The 15348-nt window shown below is 41.2% G+C and overlaps 3 protein-coding genes across 3 annotated transcripts; 1 reads left to right on the top strand and 2 right to left on the bottom strand.

The window, feature by feature from the left end:
- The first annotated feature begins 818 nt into the window (after positions 1-818).
- On the top strand, positions 819-2198 carry LOC127781313 (zinc finger protein CONSTANS-LIKE 4-like). The gene has a single exon (XM_052308250.1). The coding sequence runs from the start codon at positions 955-957 to the stop codon at positions 1831-1833; it is 879 nt and encodes a 292-aa protein (XP_052164210.1). The 5' UTR covers positions 819-954; the 3' UTR covers positions 1834-2198.
- Positions 2199-3583: 1385 nt separating this feature from the next.
- On the bottom strand, positions 3584-7975 carry LOC127781263 (probable receptor-like serine/threonine-protein kinase At5g57670). Its single transcript, XM_052308198.1, has 11 exons — positions 7425-7975; positions 7169-7260; positions 6288-6406; positions 5952-6073; positions 5469-5870; positions 5021-5275; positions 4775-4932; positions 4579-4658; positions 4311-4446; positions 4060-4209; positions 3584-3939 (listed from the first exon to the last, which is right to left on the bottom strand). The coding sequence occupies exons 1-11, from the start codon at positions 7594-7596 to the stop codon at positions 3820-3822; spliced, it is 1806 nt and encodes a 601-aa protein (XP_052164158.1). The 5' UTR covers positions 7597-7975; the 3' UTR covers positions 3584-3819.
- A 5775-nt stretch (positions 7976-13750) lies between these two features.
- LOC127782842 (uncharacterized) lies at positions 13751-14630 on the bottom strand. Its single transcript, XM_052310116.1, has one exon. It carries the CDS (start codon positions 14628-14630, stop codon positions 14043-14045), a length of 588 nt encoding a protein of 195 aa, XP_052166076.1. The 3' UTR covers positions 13751-14042.
- Between the last annotated feature and the right edge of the window lie 718 nt (positions 14631-15348).

Here is a 15348-nt window from a genome sequence, read left to right on the forward strand (position 1 = left end):
TTCATATAAACTTATATTATGGATAATTGTAAAAGTAAACTATAGAGCTGAAAATAATAGTAAGTTACTAATTGGTAGATTTGTAGTTATGGGTCCATCAGGCAAACTCCTTATACAAACAGTCCTGAATGCCAAGTCTGGTTAAAACATTATTTTCCTTTGTAATTGGTTGCTGCATAAATCCCTTTTTTTAAAAAAAAAAAAATCACATGTTGTTCTATGCTTCCTTCCAACCTACTTAGCAACCAAGATACAAGATACTCCTACAATGGTTATTTCTAGAAAAAAAATGGTGAACAATCCTCTTGAGTTCATATTAATTTTCATCAATCTTAGTAAGTATCCTATTTACCTCACCTATGATTTTGTTAGTTTTTATACATGCCAATTATATTTAAAGTATCTTAATCGAACCATAAAGACAACATATATTTACACATTTTGCAAGATTAGTTACAATATTTACATGAACAATTTTATTTGAAACTAAAAAGTCAAAAGCGTCCCGATTAGAGAAAAATCCATGTGATATGGTACAGGACCGAAATGATCTTAATCGTCCTGTTACAGAATCTACTTGTATCGCGTAATATCGAGACAATGAGACATATGCACAGTTTGGTTAGGCCGAGAAACAAGGGTACCTACCATAGTACACCTACCATTTTCTCCTGAAATCACACTTGGCCTCCTCTCTCTCATGCCAAGTTTCTCTTGGCCATTAGCGCTCCACGTGTCCTCTTAGGCACTTCACCAACTCCACCTTCCCCTTAACCTCTCTTGGCGTCTCTTCTTCCCCCTATTTATACAGCTCAGCACCCTCACTCCCACTCACAAACACACACAATTTAGCTTAGCTTAAGCCACTTGATCTCAAGCTCAAGCTCAAAATTAGCTTAAGATTAAGCCATTAATTAGCCAAGCTAACTAAGCAAGCAAGATCTTGTTGAGGACATGATGGCGAGCGACGGCAGCGCGAGCCCGGCCAGCTGCGGCGGCGCGGCGTGCGGGGTGTGCGGCAGCGCGGCGACGGTGTACTGCGCGGCGGACGCGGCGGCGCTCTGCGTGCCGTGCGACGCCGCGGTGCACGCGGCCAACCCGCTGGCGTCGCGCCACGACCGCGTGCCGCTCGCGGTCGCCATGGCGGCGGCGAGCTCCGGGGTGTACGACCACCTGTTCGCGCCCGACGACGACGCCGCCTCGTCATGGGCTGCCGCCGCGGCGGCGGGGGCGGCGGTGCAGGGGCAGGGGCAGGGGAGCCCCAACGACAGCTCGTCGAGCTTCACCAACGACAGCGCCGGCGGCGGCGGCGGCGGCGGCGGCGCCGAGAGGATCCTCTTTGACCTGCTCTCCGACGTCGACATCATGTCCTGCGGCAGCGGCGGCCTCGCGTCGTCGTTCGACGGCGCCGCCGCGCCGCCGCTGTGGCTGCACCCAGGCCAGCTCGCCGCGTTGACGCCGTGGTCACCGGCCGACTCCGTCGTCGTCCCGACCTCGGCGGCCGGCGCGGTCGCCGCGGCAGCGGCGGCGAGGGAGGAGAGGGTGAGGCGCTACCGGGAGAAGCGCAAGAACCGCAAGTTCCAGAAGACCATCCGCTACGCCTCACGCAAGGCCTACGCCGAGGCGCGGCCGAGGATCAAGGGCCGCTTCGTCAAGCGCGCCACCACCGCCGCCGCCTCCTCGTCATCGGACGACGACAGCACGGCCGCCGCCACGGAGGAGGCCAAGTTCTGGCTCTCCTTCTCCGACGACGGCCGCGCCGACGGCGTAGGGTTCTACATGGACAGCACCACCGCTGCCACCGCGGCCTACGGCGTCGTGCCAACCTTCTAGAAAGTTCCAGAAACCCCTCTCCCAATGGGCGCCAACGCGGCAACGGCAATGGCGTTTGCCCGTCTTAAGACAAACATTAAGAAAAGGGCAACATGTCATAATCTCGCCGTCATGCTAATGGTGGCGCATGGTGTTCATGTCGTCGTCTTCTTCGTCGTCGCTTTCTGATTCCGTGGTGGAAACCCGCATCACTATTTTTAACTGCTGATGTGGGTTTTCGGTGGGTGGAATTCCAAATTCCATCGGTTAAAATTAGGGGGATTATTATTAATGCATTGTGACTTTTGTAAGACAGCTCATGTAGTTAATTTCTATGGTTCAGTGCTGAAATAATAAAAAAATCCAATGTGATTTTTCTCTTATGAGTTGTACTAGCACAAACAATTGTGTGTCATCACATAACTCGCAATCCAAATTCGACGGTGATGATCCGTAGTCGTTTTTAACTGATGATGTAGGTTTTCATTGGGTAAAATTCCATTTCCATGAATGAATTAGAGGTCAATTTAGTTTCTGCGGTCATTTTATACTGTTTGCTAATGAAATGATGAATTATTGATGCTATCTTACAAGTCGTAGTTGCAGAATTATGTTATGCGTCATAGTTATTGTGGTTTTATAAATTCCCATTATCTAAAAAAAAAAGTGTCATAGTTGCAGTCAACATTCATGGCAGAATTCGGCGATCCCGTTCTACTTTCCAATGGTAGATCCTCATCTCCTTCATCGAATTATAGCGGATTAATGTATTGCAAAGGTAGCTTGTATATAGTTGTTCACCTGTAGTTTTCATGGTGCAATTATCATTGCTAAGATAACAAATCCTATGTCATTTCTTATTAATAATAGCATGATGACTGCAGCTTTCTTTTAATCAATGGATTTTGAGCATTGAGGGTGGTGCCTGATCATGGTGGTTTGTTTAGGTTTTTGGGTGGTGATGGCATGACGCATGCAGGAGTTATCTGTTTTGGGCCGGTGGAATGTTTTCCTTATCAGGAATCCTTGTTGGGAATATTCAGTTATTCGGTTCTCTGGTGGAATGCTCCACTTCGTTCCAATTGCAATAAAATATAAAAGAATAATTTTCTCTCTCTTTTTAGTTATCTGATTGTTTTGAAGTGCCAGAATTCATATAAATTTGACCCTTGTTTATTTATGGTTTGATGCCACATAGTAGAGGACGTAGAACCATGGTTATAACATTTATAGGATTTTTCCTGATTTATTTATATTTTCCAATTCAAAAATGTTTTTTGGAGGATTTATAGATAAGTCGGTATTGCTGAAGTGAAATATGTATATCTCTGATGTGGAGCAGCACTCTTTTCGGATGCAACTTCAAACCTGTGTATTTGCAGTTCTTGCACAACTTTGCCTGCATAAATCCCATTCTCCAATTTACAGAATGTTCATTCTGTTTTTAGCTATGCCCAGAGACAACCCTGGGCATAATGTGACACATTTACCATTTATTCCATAATTTGTACACATTCATGTTGTTTCTGACCTGGTTATAATGGTCTCACATTACATCCTTTACGATGAAACTATTTCAGTCCTACGTGTGTATGGTTCTGAAGATTGTCACCATTTATTTATTTTTTGCTGTACGATTTTACTACATACAAAATTATTCATTCCTCCTAAAATGTGCATGAATATTTTGGCGAAAAGTGGATCTACTTGTCAGCGCCTGTTTGGAGACATACTTACAAATGAGCTGTTTATTAGTGCACATGATATATGCTTGGCTCAACAGCACCAAATTTTCTCATGAATAATTTACAGGAAAATGTGATCTTTTTATGTTCATCCATAAAAAGATAAATTCGAACCATATCTTCAAAATCTTCTCCCTAAATTGCATGATTACATACCAAGCACCTAACATTCCAAAACCAAGAGAAGAAACATAAAAGGTAGCACTTGACATCACCATGAAGAACAGCCATGCCAAAGACCAAATAATATCAGAGCCTGTCTTCATGGAGACAAAGATTCAGAAAACATAGTGCAATCATCCATGTCGTCGACCTCGTCTTCCGGAATGTTCCACTTCTCCGGCTCCTTCAGGCACTCATCAGTTGACAGGAAATGCAGCACCTGAAATTTGACAATGCACAGTAGGAGGAACATTTTGTCATATGCTCATAGGTAACATTTTTGTTTCAGAAGTTGTAATAGTTTGATCTGCTCAACCACTGGATTGATGAACTGTTCTACCTCAGCCATGGAGGGCCGCCACATCGCCGGTCGCATAATGCAGCGTGACGCGACTGCGACCATCCTCTTCAGCTGATCCTTGTCATAATCGCCGCCGAGATTCGGGTCTGCAAGTTCAGTCACTTGTCCAGCTTCAAGAAGTGGCTTTGCCTGGAGCAGTAGAAGAAAATGAGTTCTATATATGCTAACTGTTGTTAGGTGCTAGTAATTGTTACACTACTTGCATTGTTGCAGTGGTACTCAGTACTCACCCACTGAAGAAGGCTCAGCTTGGAGCAGTCAATAGGCCTCCTTCCAGTGACAATCTCTAGCAGCAAAACTCCGAATGCGAAAATGTCGGTCTTCTCATCGACAATGCCATGCATGAAGTACTCTGGTGCTAAATACCTGCTCAAATCATTGAATTCATTTAAGGGAAAGATTCAGTTGACATAATGCAATTTTATCTTCATAGTACTTAATTGACACATGTTTTTGTATTTTTTATAGTACGTCTTCAGACATTAGCACTGTTCTCACCCAAATGTGCCCTCTATAGGTATGACAGAGTGATGAGTCCACTGCTTGGGAAGCCACTTTGCCAGTCCGAAGTCTGATATCTGTTACAGATGCCACAGTTCTTATTAAATCTTAACATGTTTGATCCAATTTGATTCCATTGTTGTGCAAAGCGCATGGCCAAAACCATTTTTTCAGCATGAAAATGGGGGGCTACCTGAGGCTCAAAATCATCACCAAGTAGCACATTGGAGGCTTTGATGTCGCGATGGATGATCCGGTGCCTACAGAACATGTGCAGATACTGCAAGCCCCTCGCGACACCTACCGCAATCTTGTACCTCAAAGGCCACTCAAGGATTTTGGCACTCTTCCCTGCAAAAGTTCATCTTCTACTGTTACATGTTTACCAACAAAAATTTCAACGCATACTTGAAAATTACTACTGTATCAAATTCAGTACCGTGCAGTGCCGATGCAAGTGTCCCGTTTTCGCAGAACTCGAATACTAAATAGAGTCCATTCTCAACACAGCAGCCAAGAAGGTATGCTGTGTTTGGGTGGCAGACATGTCCCTGGATTCCCAATTCTGTCAGGAACTCTTTTTCCTTCTGTTCAGTTGGCTTACCTTGTGCCAATCTCTTCACAGCTACACATTGTCCATCAGATAGGATACCCTTGTATACTTCTGCATAGCCTCCTCTCCCAGCCATGTTATCTATGAAAAAACATCAAATGAATTGCAAATCTTAGTACTAAACTTGCTTCTGCATTTGTATTTTTCTCAAATTCAGACTAACTTTTATAAAACCAAACACAACCTTTTTTTTTTAACAGAATTCATGTCTGAAATAGAAATTTTCGAGGTGAATAAAATTAAAAATGCATAGTTAAGTGATGGAAATATTTACCTGGATGGAAGTCATTGGTAGCAACTGAAATCTCCTGGTAGCTGAAACACCTCCAGGCAGGCTTCTGATCTTCAGTATAATTCGAAGAATTATCACCTCCATTCACGTTTTCATCATCGATGGACCGCAGGAATGGAAGCCAGAGCTTCATGTCAGATAGCCTCCTCCAGATGCCATTTTGACCACGCCGGCTCACCTCATTGCTAGATGTTGTGCTGTAGCATTCTTCAGTGACATGTTGCTCCCCTGCCTCTGGACCATCAAGAACTGCCCTTGGTGAGCTCTTGTCCTCTGTGGCTTCACCCGTTGATTGTGCCGGTTTTCGCGCTGAGTTTGATCTGAGTAGCTTCTGAAGTGGTGGAAATCTCCTGCTCCATGTTGAGCTTGAGAAGATACTACTGTCTGTAATTTCAGGTTCAGAATTAGTACATTGTAAATGAAACTTGCTAGTGATGAAAGTTAGAAAAAAATGATCATTTTTACCATCAAATGATCGAGACTTGAATCGAGCGGTGCTCTGTGGTAGACCATCCCTTCCAACTGCAATCACTGAACAGTTTCTTGGAGCATTCATGTAGCAGTAGTTTGCAACCTCAAAATGATTCCTGTTATGATGACAATTGTAGCATTTAGTGCTTTAGGCCTAATTAACAGTGGGGATAAATATTTTGTACAGTACTTCTATCAAGATAAAGAATATCCATAATTACGTTTGAGATGAATACTAACTAGATAATACATGATTACGTTAATGAGAGTATCAACTAAAAGAAAATCCAAGTTCATTTTCTGAACAAAGAAGCAGCTTCCTGAGATTACCTACGATATGCATTTCCTGATCTCCCAACAATGAGGAAGTTTGCATCAGTCAATGTAGCTTCCTGGGTAAGTGCTCTCCAAATGCTTGGGCTGCAAACCACCTTGGCCTCCAAATTTACCTGACAGCATAAATAAAAGGTAAACCAAAATGATAGGGATTCAGATAATTAGTACGACCAAAAATTCAGTATTCAGTATAACTGTAACCCTTAGTTTCAGCTTCACTCAAAAGTAATCCTACAAGTTCAAATGATAGTACATCTTCCCAAAATTCCAACTGATAAGACTTGACAATTACATGAAGAAAAATCAGAGACAGAGAAAATTGAAACTAGATTGTTTTTCAAAAAACAAAATCAGAGAGAGAGAGGAGATAGACTCAGAGCACAGTGCTAATCATGACCTGTACTAGACTGTAGTCACAACTTCACCTAACACTAACAGCTGACAAGAGACATGACAAACCTGACAGAGAGGGGCACCAAACTAACACTAATGATCACAGACTTTGCTTTCAAGTTCCCACTGCAATGTGTTCGCCAAAAAGAAAAGGAATCCAAGATCAACATAAAAGAAGAAGAAAAGATTTTCTTTTTGAAATGCCAACAGAAAGAAAAGTATTCAAGATTAATATAAACCGAGAAAAGAAAGAACAGAACACTAGTACCATCTTTGCATAGCCAATGCACCAAAAAATAATTCACCAGAAACTGACCGCCTATGCATGAACAAATAAAAAAGAGAACACAATCCTGTTAGAATATAAAGTGAATTGTCTGCCTTTCCTTATCAGCGTAGGCTTTTGGGTTGAACTGGTCAGTGCATACAACTCAATAAATCCAAACCAAACTGCATTCGCTTTGATTTCGATCAAATCTCACCTGTTTAGCCTCACAAGTCTCCACAAACTCCCCGAGCATGTAGATCACAAACGCGTTCGCCTTCTGCAGCCTGTTCTTCCTCCCCCTCCCTCCTGCCACAACCCACAACATCAATCACCACAACCATAAACAACAAACCAATCAAGCAATTAACAATCAAACAATCAATCAATGCAAACAAAAAGCAAGGAGAAGAACAACTCAAATCACAAACACACAGTCAAACACAGGAAAAAAGATTAATTCAAGTGCGTACCAAGAACATGGACGGCGACAACCGAATCGTTGGGCCTCGCGACGACGCGGATCGCCCACGAGAGCAGCTCGGAGCATCCCCGGGAGTTGTTGGGCACGCCGACCAGTATCCTCGACCCCAGCAACATCAGCCGCCGTCCATCGTCCACACTGCTCTCCTCAATGGTGTCCATCTTCTTCTTCTACCTCTAGCTCAGCTCAGCTGATCAGCTAGCTAGCTCCTCCTCTTCAGCTACTACTGCTACTAGCTAGCTAGCTACTTAGCTAGTGGCCTAGTGCCAGCACTGTTCTTTCTTTCGCTCCGACTCCGACTCCGGCGATGTCGACGGCCACGACAAGGACAGAGATTGTATTTGTAGGGGAGGCCTGGGCGGATGAATATTTGCACACTCATGGTGATAGCCTTGATATATATGGGACTGATGAAGTTGCTGTGCAGTGGAGAGAAAAGGTGGTTAGTTAGTTGGAGGTAGTGATGGCCATTAGCTGATCGAGCTTGTGACCGAGCTCTATGCCATGTGGGCGACCACCATGGAAGGAACAGCAGCAGTAGCAGCAGAATGGCAATGGCCATGGCATGCATTACCAAAAAGAAGAAAAAAAAAGAGAGGAAAAATTGGGGTTGCTTGGGACTGAAGATGCGTGAAGGTACAGAGATAGGTAGAGCTTGCATGGGAGTTGTAGAGTAGTGCCAACCTAGGAAATGTGGCTGCTTCTGATTGGATCTTGCAGAGTATTGTTACCCTTCAGGTGTACTTGATTGGTACCCGGTTTGATCTTGCAGAGTTATTTTTTATTTTTTTTCCTTTTGAGGGATCTTACAATGTTGGCAAATTCAGTGAAATTTCTTCGATTTTGGCACCGTAAAATTGTTAGTGTTGTGGCAAAAGATTGATCATATGGATTTTCACAATATCTTTTCAACTTCTAAATCTGGAATGTTACAAAGAAATTTGGCCTAAATGCTGAATTTTGCTGCCCTCTGGTCTTAGTTTTCAATACATGTTCGTGTTTCCAGTGCTGCACCTACCTACATGACAATGGGAAAAAACAGGTACGTAGAATTGATGCTTTAGCCAAATCATGGACCATTAGAAGTAGTGCAACCTGTGATGTAGTACACACAAAATTAGAGTTGCTTTTAATTCATGGTCCTTAATTTTATCTCGAGTGATTAGTACAGAAACATGTACATTCTATTATGCCAATTTTGAGTTGGTAGTTTGGTAGTAAAGCATGATGCTGTCCACTGAAAAGAATCTTGACTGGTTTGATGCAATCAACATGTTCTAGAAAAGCAACCGTTTTTCGGTTATGAACCGTTAAATGCAGTTGTTAGACGAGTTACATCAACAGCTTTTAATTAACCTTACAGTGAATCACTGTCGAAACAAGATTTCGGCAATAAAAAAGGGGTGGCTATCAAGCTGGAAAAGTGGATGTGTTTAGAGACACAGAATTTTATACAGGTTCAGGCATTCTTAATGAGAAGTAATGCCCTACTCCTATCCAGGGATTGATCCGCCGAGTGTATTATTAATCGTGTGATCTGGGAGAAAAGTTATGCCCCAAGAGACACCCGGACCCCTTCTTATATAGGGGGAGGAGTCCGTACTACAAGGTATAGCCCATATTCCTAATGGAATAGGAGAGTAAAGATAAATACAATCGTAACCGACTAAGACTCCGGACATTTCCTTAATACACAAGTTTGTAATTTAACCCGAGTCCCTTAAAGATATTCTATCTACATACAGTACCCCCATACCCAGTCGGATATACATGCCGTGTGGGTATGGGGTATCCATAATCTCCACACAGGTCATGCATTGCCAAATGCCAATGCAGGAATTGGATGATTCCCATGGTAATAAAATTGTTTCCTACTGAACTCATCCGGAGTTTCCTGTTGAATTCCTCAATCATTCGTAAGAATCAATTATATTGAATAAGATTTTCACTGACTATAAATCACCATAGCATATTTTTCAGTGTCCACTTCCCTCCATTGGGGTTTATTGGTCTCTTCAATTTTCAGTTCAACATTAAGAATCAATTCCCATTTGTAGCTTGGTGAACTAATAATAATTACTCCAATAAGACATTTATCTTCTATCATCGATGATTTTTTCTAAGGACCAAAACCAACTCATTTCATGCAAGTACACACATGCTGCCACTAAACCCAAGGCATGCCATCCAATATCCATTTACAACAAAACATACAAGTTCAATTATTAGGTTTCAGATTCACACTAATCTTGTAACCAGGATGACAATTAGTTAGTGACTGAAGGAACTGCCATTGGTGGAGATAGTAATGCTGGTTGGTAGAGACCAAGCTAGAGAAGGTAGCATACATAGCAGAGGCTTGTTTAGGGTGGAAGCAAAGAAAGAAAGGCAGTGTAGGGATCCCCTGTGTGTTGCTAGTCTCTCTTGGCAGTGAAGTCAGGGGAAACATGAGTGCAGGGTACAGGTCTAGCTTAGCCTACCATCATGGCCAAGATCCACAAACACACAAACACATATGCATCCATGTAGCTAGTGCATCTGGTTTGATCTAATCACACTCTGCTGTTGCAGTGGGACACTTGGCTCCCACATAGTAGGATCAGCAGATCAGGTGATTATTGGGGGTGATTGTGTGTGATCCATCATCCATCTCTTTTTAGAGAGGTTTCTTAGCTTCTCTCTCACTTAGAAGGAGATGATCATTAGCTGCACTTGCACAACGATCTTGTGGGGGGCCTATATATGTTCCACACACTTACTGTTGGGGTGTTTGTTGGGAGTGTGTGACGCCTTGATTAGGGAAGGGATCACGTACTCATATGCAATGTGGATAAGATCAGTATAATGTATTCTTCCCGGTCATAAATATTTTAACCTTCTCAATAAGGTTCACAATAAGTACTTTTGTTTAAGCATACTTATATTTTTCTGTACTTGCACAAAATTTTAAAATAACATGAAAGATCAAATATCATATTAAAAAGTTAACAACATCACATATTTAAATGGTCAAATATAGTGTTTGAGAGGAGGCCAATTGTTTCTTCAATAGTTTTTAGATAATGGAAGCTTTATTAATCTCAGTAAATTTCATCAAGTGATATAATTATTCTGAGAGCACCTCTGGCTTCTACACCCAAAGAGTGCACATAGCCAACAAGAAAGAAACAAAAGATAAACTCATCATCCAAAATAGCATGAACAAAAAGAACTTCAGGAGCTCTCTAACCGTAGCCTAGAGCGCCACCCATGTGCCGGGGTAGAAAACTCCATGGTCACTAGCTCCAATTGTTGACAAGCCGCAATGATAGTACCCCGCAAATTGATCTTCTGAAGGATAGCCCATGAGCGGAGCCAATGTGTAGTCAAAAAGATAACCTGCAAAGGAGAAGATATGCTTTTCCTTTCAAAAACCACATTATTTCTGCAAAGCCAAATTGATCAAATAGTGGTAGTTGCCCCTAATAAGACCAAAGTTCTCAAAATGCGTGGTTGTCTTCTTATCCATTGCCCAAACATATGAGTTGTACTATTAGGTAAACTAATATTCGAAGCAATCTGGATTAAAGACCAAACCACGCTGGCAAAACGACAATCAAAGAACAAATGATTAATAGTTTCATCTTTGAGGTAGAAAGAACAAGACTTGTTTCCTCTCCAATTCCTTTTAATCAGATTATCTTTTGTTAAGACTACTCCACGGCGTAAGTACCATAAGAAGATATTAATCTTTAGGGGGAGCTTTGATCTTCTAGATTCTTTTGTTTATATTGGGAACATCGGTCTGCACCAACGCAAGATAAAGAGATTTAACTGAGAATCTGCCATCAGTGGTTAGATTCCATTTAAACTCATCTTGGTCGTGAGATAATATAATATAGCGATGCGTGAGACAAGGTGATTCCACGCCACTAACTTAGAGCTAGTAAGGTCCTTGCGCCAAGAAAAGCTTAGAGGTCTGGTCTGTAAAATTTCTGAAATAGTTACATGTTTATGCCTAACAACATTATAGAGAGAAGGATATTATTCTCTTAAACAGGCATTCCCCAACCATTTATCTTCCCAAAACCGTACTCGAGAGCCATCTTTGATGTTGAAAGAGCCAATAATTTATCTTCACAACTATCGATGTTTCTTCAATAGTGGCGGTGCGCTATTGGGTTAGGCGGGAAAAAAAAGAATTGTGGTTCTTAAAAGTATCAAAGGGTAATGTAAAATTTGGTGATACTTACGACAATAGAAGGTGTACGTCAAATGTTATCTAATGAAAGTAAAACCGAACATACAACTAGAGTGTGCCACATCATCGAATGAATATTAGCCATCAGATTAAAAGCAAGAATCAATTTTGACCATAGGATGAAACTCAAAGTAGTAGTAACAAACATAGGGTGTGACCCTTCTCTGGCAATAGAAGAGCTACTTGCTTGAGATGGTAAAAAGGTATTATTATTTACAAATAGAGATATAACCGCTTACTTAATCAAAACATAATGTATATAAGGAGACAAAGTGATTACAGGTGAACGCATGGAGCTTGATGTAGAGAGGATATGTGATTCTATTTTCGCACTTAGTAATATAGTAAATTGTATAATGTACAAATCATTCATTTGCCTATATTTATATTACAAATACATCTTTAAATTCAGATAATTAATTACAAAGTAAAAACTGTGTAAACATGGTACTCTAAACTCTACAATTAAACATGAGTATTCCTAATCTTAAGAATACTCAAAGTTGTGTATCTATACAAGTGTATATACATGTAATTAATTTAATTTATATCAACTAATTAAGTTTCGAACAAATTCAGATGTTTTATACGTTTTGAATAACTAATCATTTAATTTCATATTATCATTAATATATTTTCTTACACACCATTTATAACATGATTGATGACTATAGTCGCACGAATGAGCTACTTAATACACTAGCTAGCTTACAATGAAAATAGGGTATCTATATATTTCCCCATACGTTGAAAGAGAAGGTAATTAAAGACGTTGATCGGTAGCACGCGGCTGCGGCAGCCACAAGCGAGCAGTCCCAAAATCACTCCATGGAGAGTAATGTAATCCAATAGAAGAGTAGGTTGTGAACTTAAACCAGGTGTTAAACAGACAGCTCATTTTGCAATGTCGTCTCAGTGTCGCATATGTATGTGACGACGTGTAGGTACAGTTAGTCCCATGTACCATCGGATTTGTCCACTCGTGTAGCTAGGTCGGTCCCCTTTAATTTCCTCCTTGAATTCTCTCTCACACACACATATTCCCTTTAATTTTCTTTTTATCTTCTCTAAAACTTTCTTCTGCATTTGCCATGTAGCAGTCATTTTCTCTCAATGTGTAGTCAAACATATATACATAGTTTTCATTAATAACCTGTAGAGAGCTACTTGTGGTCAATGTATACCTAAAAAAAATGACTTGATTATTAATTTATTATTCATGCATCACAGCTTACAACGACCATCACTTTGGCAGGATTCGATCTGAATTCTGTGGTTCTGGTGATTCAAGAGAAGAACTAGTACTGGGCCTACAGGGCCCAATGTTAATCAGCCACAAACAGCTCAATTGTCAGCAACCGAACCTGTGCTAGTTACTGCAAACTTAATCAGATCTGAAAAGAAAAGGAAATACAAATTACTAACAAAATTTGATCAAAATCCGATATTTAGATGAACATCTCCAAGCTTCAGAATTGATATGAGTTAGAGCCATCTTATTTAATTTGATGAGAAAGAGTTAGCTTCGTGACAAAGCAAAAGGTGTCCATTTGCCAAAAGAAAAAAAAAAGAAAAACAACTTTCTAACAAAATTTGATCAAAATCCAACATTTATATGAACATCCCCAACATCTATAGTATGAGGGCTTCCTCTTCAATTTGATGAGACAAAGTTGTCTACGTGACAAAGCAAAAGGGTGTCCTTTTGCCAACCAAATAAGCAACTTTATCACCGGAAGCAACCGACTCCAGCTTTCCCGCCCGGTTTTTCCTTTGGACATGAAGCTAGGACATCTTTTCCATGAAATCCAGTCTAAAGTTCACATAAAAGGGGGAAAAAGGTAATTAAGCAAACATATAAGTGTATATATATGAGAGTTGCATGATTTATTTTGCCTGCAACTTTTGAATACGTTTAATTTTTTATATAGAAGTCATGTAAAACCGTCCTTTTAAAAAACCTAGACGCGACTCATATTTCGATAGTGAGGAAAATAATTTCAAAGGTACGTGAAGGTTTTATAGATAGAATTAGAGGTTGCATAATTAGAATGCTCAATTAGCACTTGGCATAACATATCCTAGAATAGTAGAATATGTATGGTTTGTGTGGGAGTGTCATGCTGTCGTGCTCTTTTGTATGCTGGTTGTTTGAAGATTAATTATATTTGCTCGACGAGAATCTACAACATTCCTATCATATTTTCATCTCCAACTAAATTATTCTTCATCTGAATTCTCACCAATATATTATTTACAATCCTAGTAGAGATGAAAATAGGAAAAAAAGAGTACGATTTGGAAAAAAGGAGACAAAAAAATTATCAGAAAAGGCCCCCACAAATTCTCCTTTTTACAGTTGGAAGTTCAGAGCTGAGCTAGCTGTACGGCTTGCCTCGCCGCCACCGGCTGCGGAGGTGGCCGGCTGGCCGCGCCTCCCTCCGCCGCGTCGCATCCGTTCTCCGGCGAGGCCACCTCGGCAACGGCGGAGGAGGAGGTGTCAGTGGACGGCGGTCGACGGACGATCGGCGCGGCCAAGAACGTGGGCATCCTCTCCCCTGCCATGACGACGGCGACGAGGTCCCCGTACACCACCGGAAACGCGGCCACCGCGGTCGCCGGCAACTTCGAGCCGCCATCGCCGTCGCCTCCATCTCCGGCGGCGGCGGCGGCGGAGGAAGAGTGGCCGGTGCCGAGGTAGTTGTTGAGCTTCCAGTAGGAGCAGGCGAGGATGAGGAGCGCGAGCGTGATGAGCCCCAGCATGGCGGCCAGCCCGCCGAACAGGTACGGCACCGGCGAGTGCCACGGCGAGACGGCCATCGCCGGCGACGGCGGCGGCGCCGCAACCATCGTCCTCATGGCTACGTGTCCCTGACAATTCTTGGCTTGAGAGTTGAGAGAGAGAGAGAGAGTAGGGGAAATGGCAATGGAGGGAGAGTGGTGAGAGGCATGCATTTATAGAGGGTTAATTAGCAGTAGGGAAACGATATACGTGTACTATTTTTTTTATAAACTTTTTACAAATACGGATTTGTCACATTATGGTTGAATCTTCTATTATGAGATTTTTGTTATAAGTTTTAAGGAAATTTTAAGTATGTGTAGCATTACTATTAGTTGTAATAAGAGCCATGATTTTTGTATTGTAGAGAGAAATTCTTTAGAGCGGATCGACCAGTTATTTATCATTTTCTCTTTAAATAGAAATAGAGGATTTAGTACTGTCCTCTGTTTTGTGGTAATGTGTAATTGTGTAGTATTTTCTTTGCTTATAAATGTAATTTTTAATCCTACTTTACGTCTTATTTTCCAAAATTTAAGTTAATTAGTTTTACAACCTCTCATAAAAAAATAGAACCTTCAATCTTTCATCATTTTGCTTTGGTTTGTTCTTACCAAATAAATGGTATCACTCTTACAAATAAATAAATAAATAAATAAGTCACTTTTTAATGTATTAGGGCGATAAAATTATTTGAGTCGTTTCCTTAATTGTACTGTTTTACATAACATGACTTGTATTTGAAGTTAGAGGAAGGATATATACATGATATTTTAATTTGCGTGGTGCACACATTTACTTATTTTGTGAAGGAAAATGGTTGAGATGTTTGGCTTCAAGATTTGCAATATTCATCAGTATGTGTCTAGTTCCTAGTTTTATTATTAGGTG

The sequence above is a fragment of the Oryza glaberrima genome, chromosome 8, assembly GCF_000147395.1.
Source record: "Oryza glaberrima chromosome 8, OglaRS2, whole genome shotgun sequence".
Taxonomy (NCBI): domain Eukaryota; kingdom Viridiplantae; phylum Streptophyta; class Magnoliopsida; order Poales; family Poaceae; genus Oryza; species Oryza glaberrima.

Bases quoted from the DNA above. Each gene is read 5' to 3' on its own strand.
- LOC127781313 (XM_052308250.1), top strand. From the start codon at position 955: ATGATGGCGAGCGACGGCAGCGCGAGCCCGGCCAGCTGCGGCGGCGCG.
- LOC127781263 (XM_052308198.1), bottom strand. From the start codon at position 7,596: ATGGACACCATTGAGGAGAGCAGTGTGGACGATGGACGGCGGCTGATG. The intron at 4,933-5,020 runs GTACTGAATTTG...GAACTTTTGCAG, and splicing joins ACTTGCATCGGCACTGCACG to GGAAGAGTGCCAAAATCCTT. The intron at 4,447-4,578 runs GTGAGAACAGTG...TGATTTGAGCAG, and splicing joins CCTATAGAGGGCACATTTGG to GTATTTAGCACCAGAGTACT.
- LOC127782842 (XM_052310116.1), bottom strand. From the start codon at position 14,630: ATGCATGCCTCTCACCACTCTCCCTCCATTGCCATTTCCCCTACTCTC.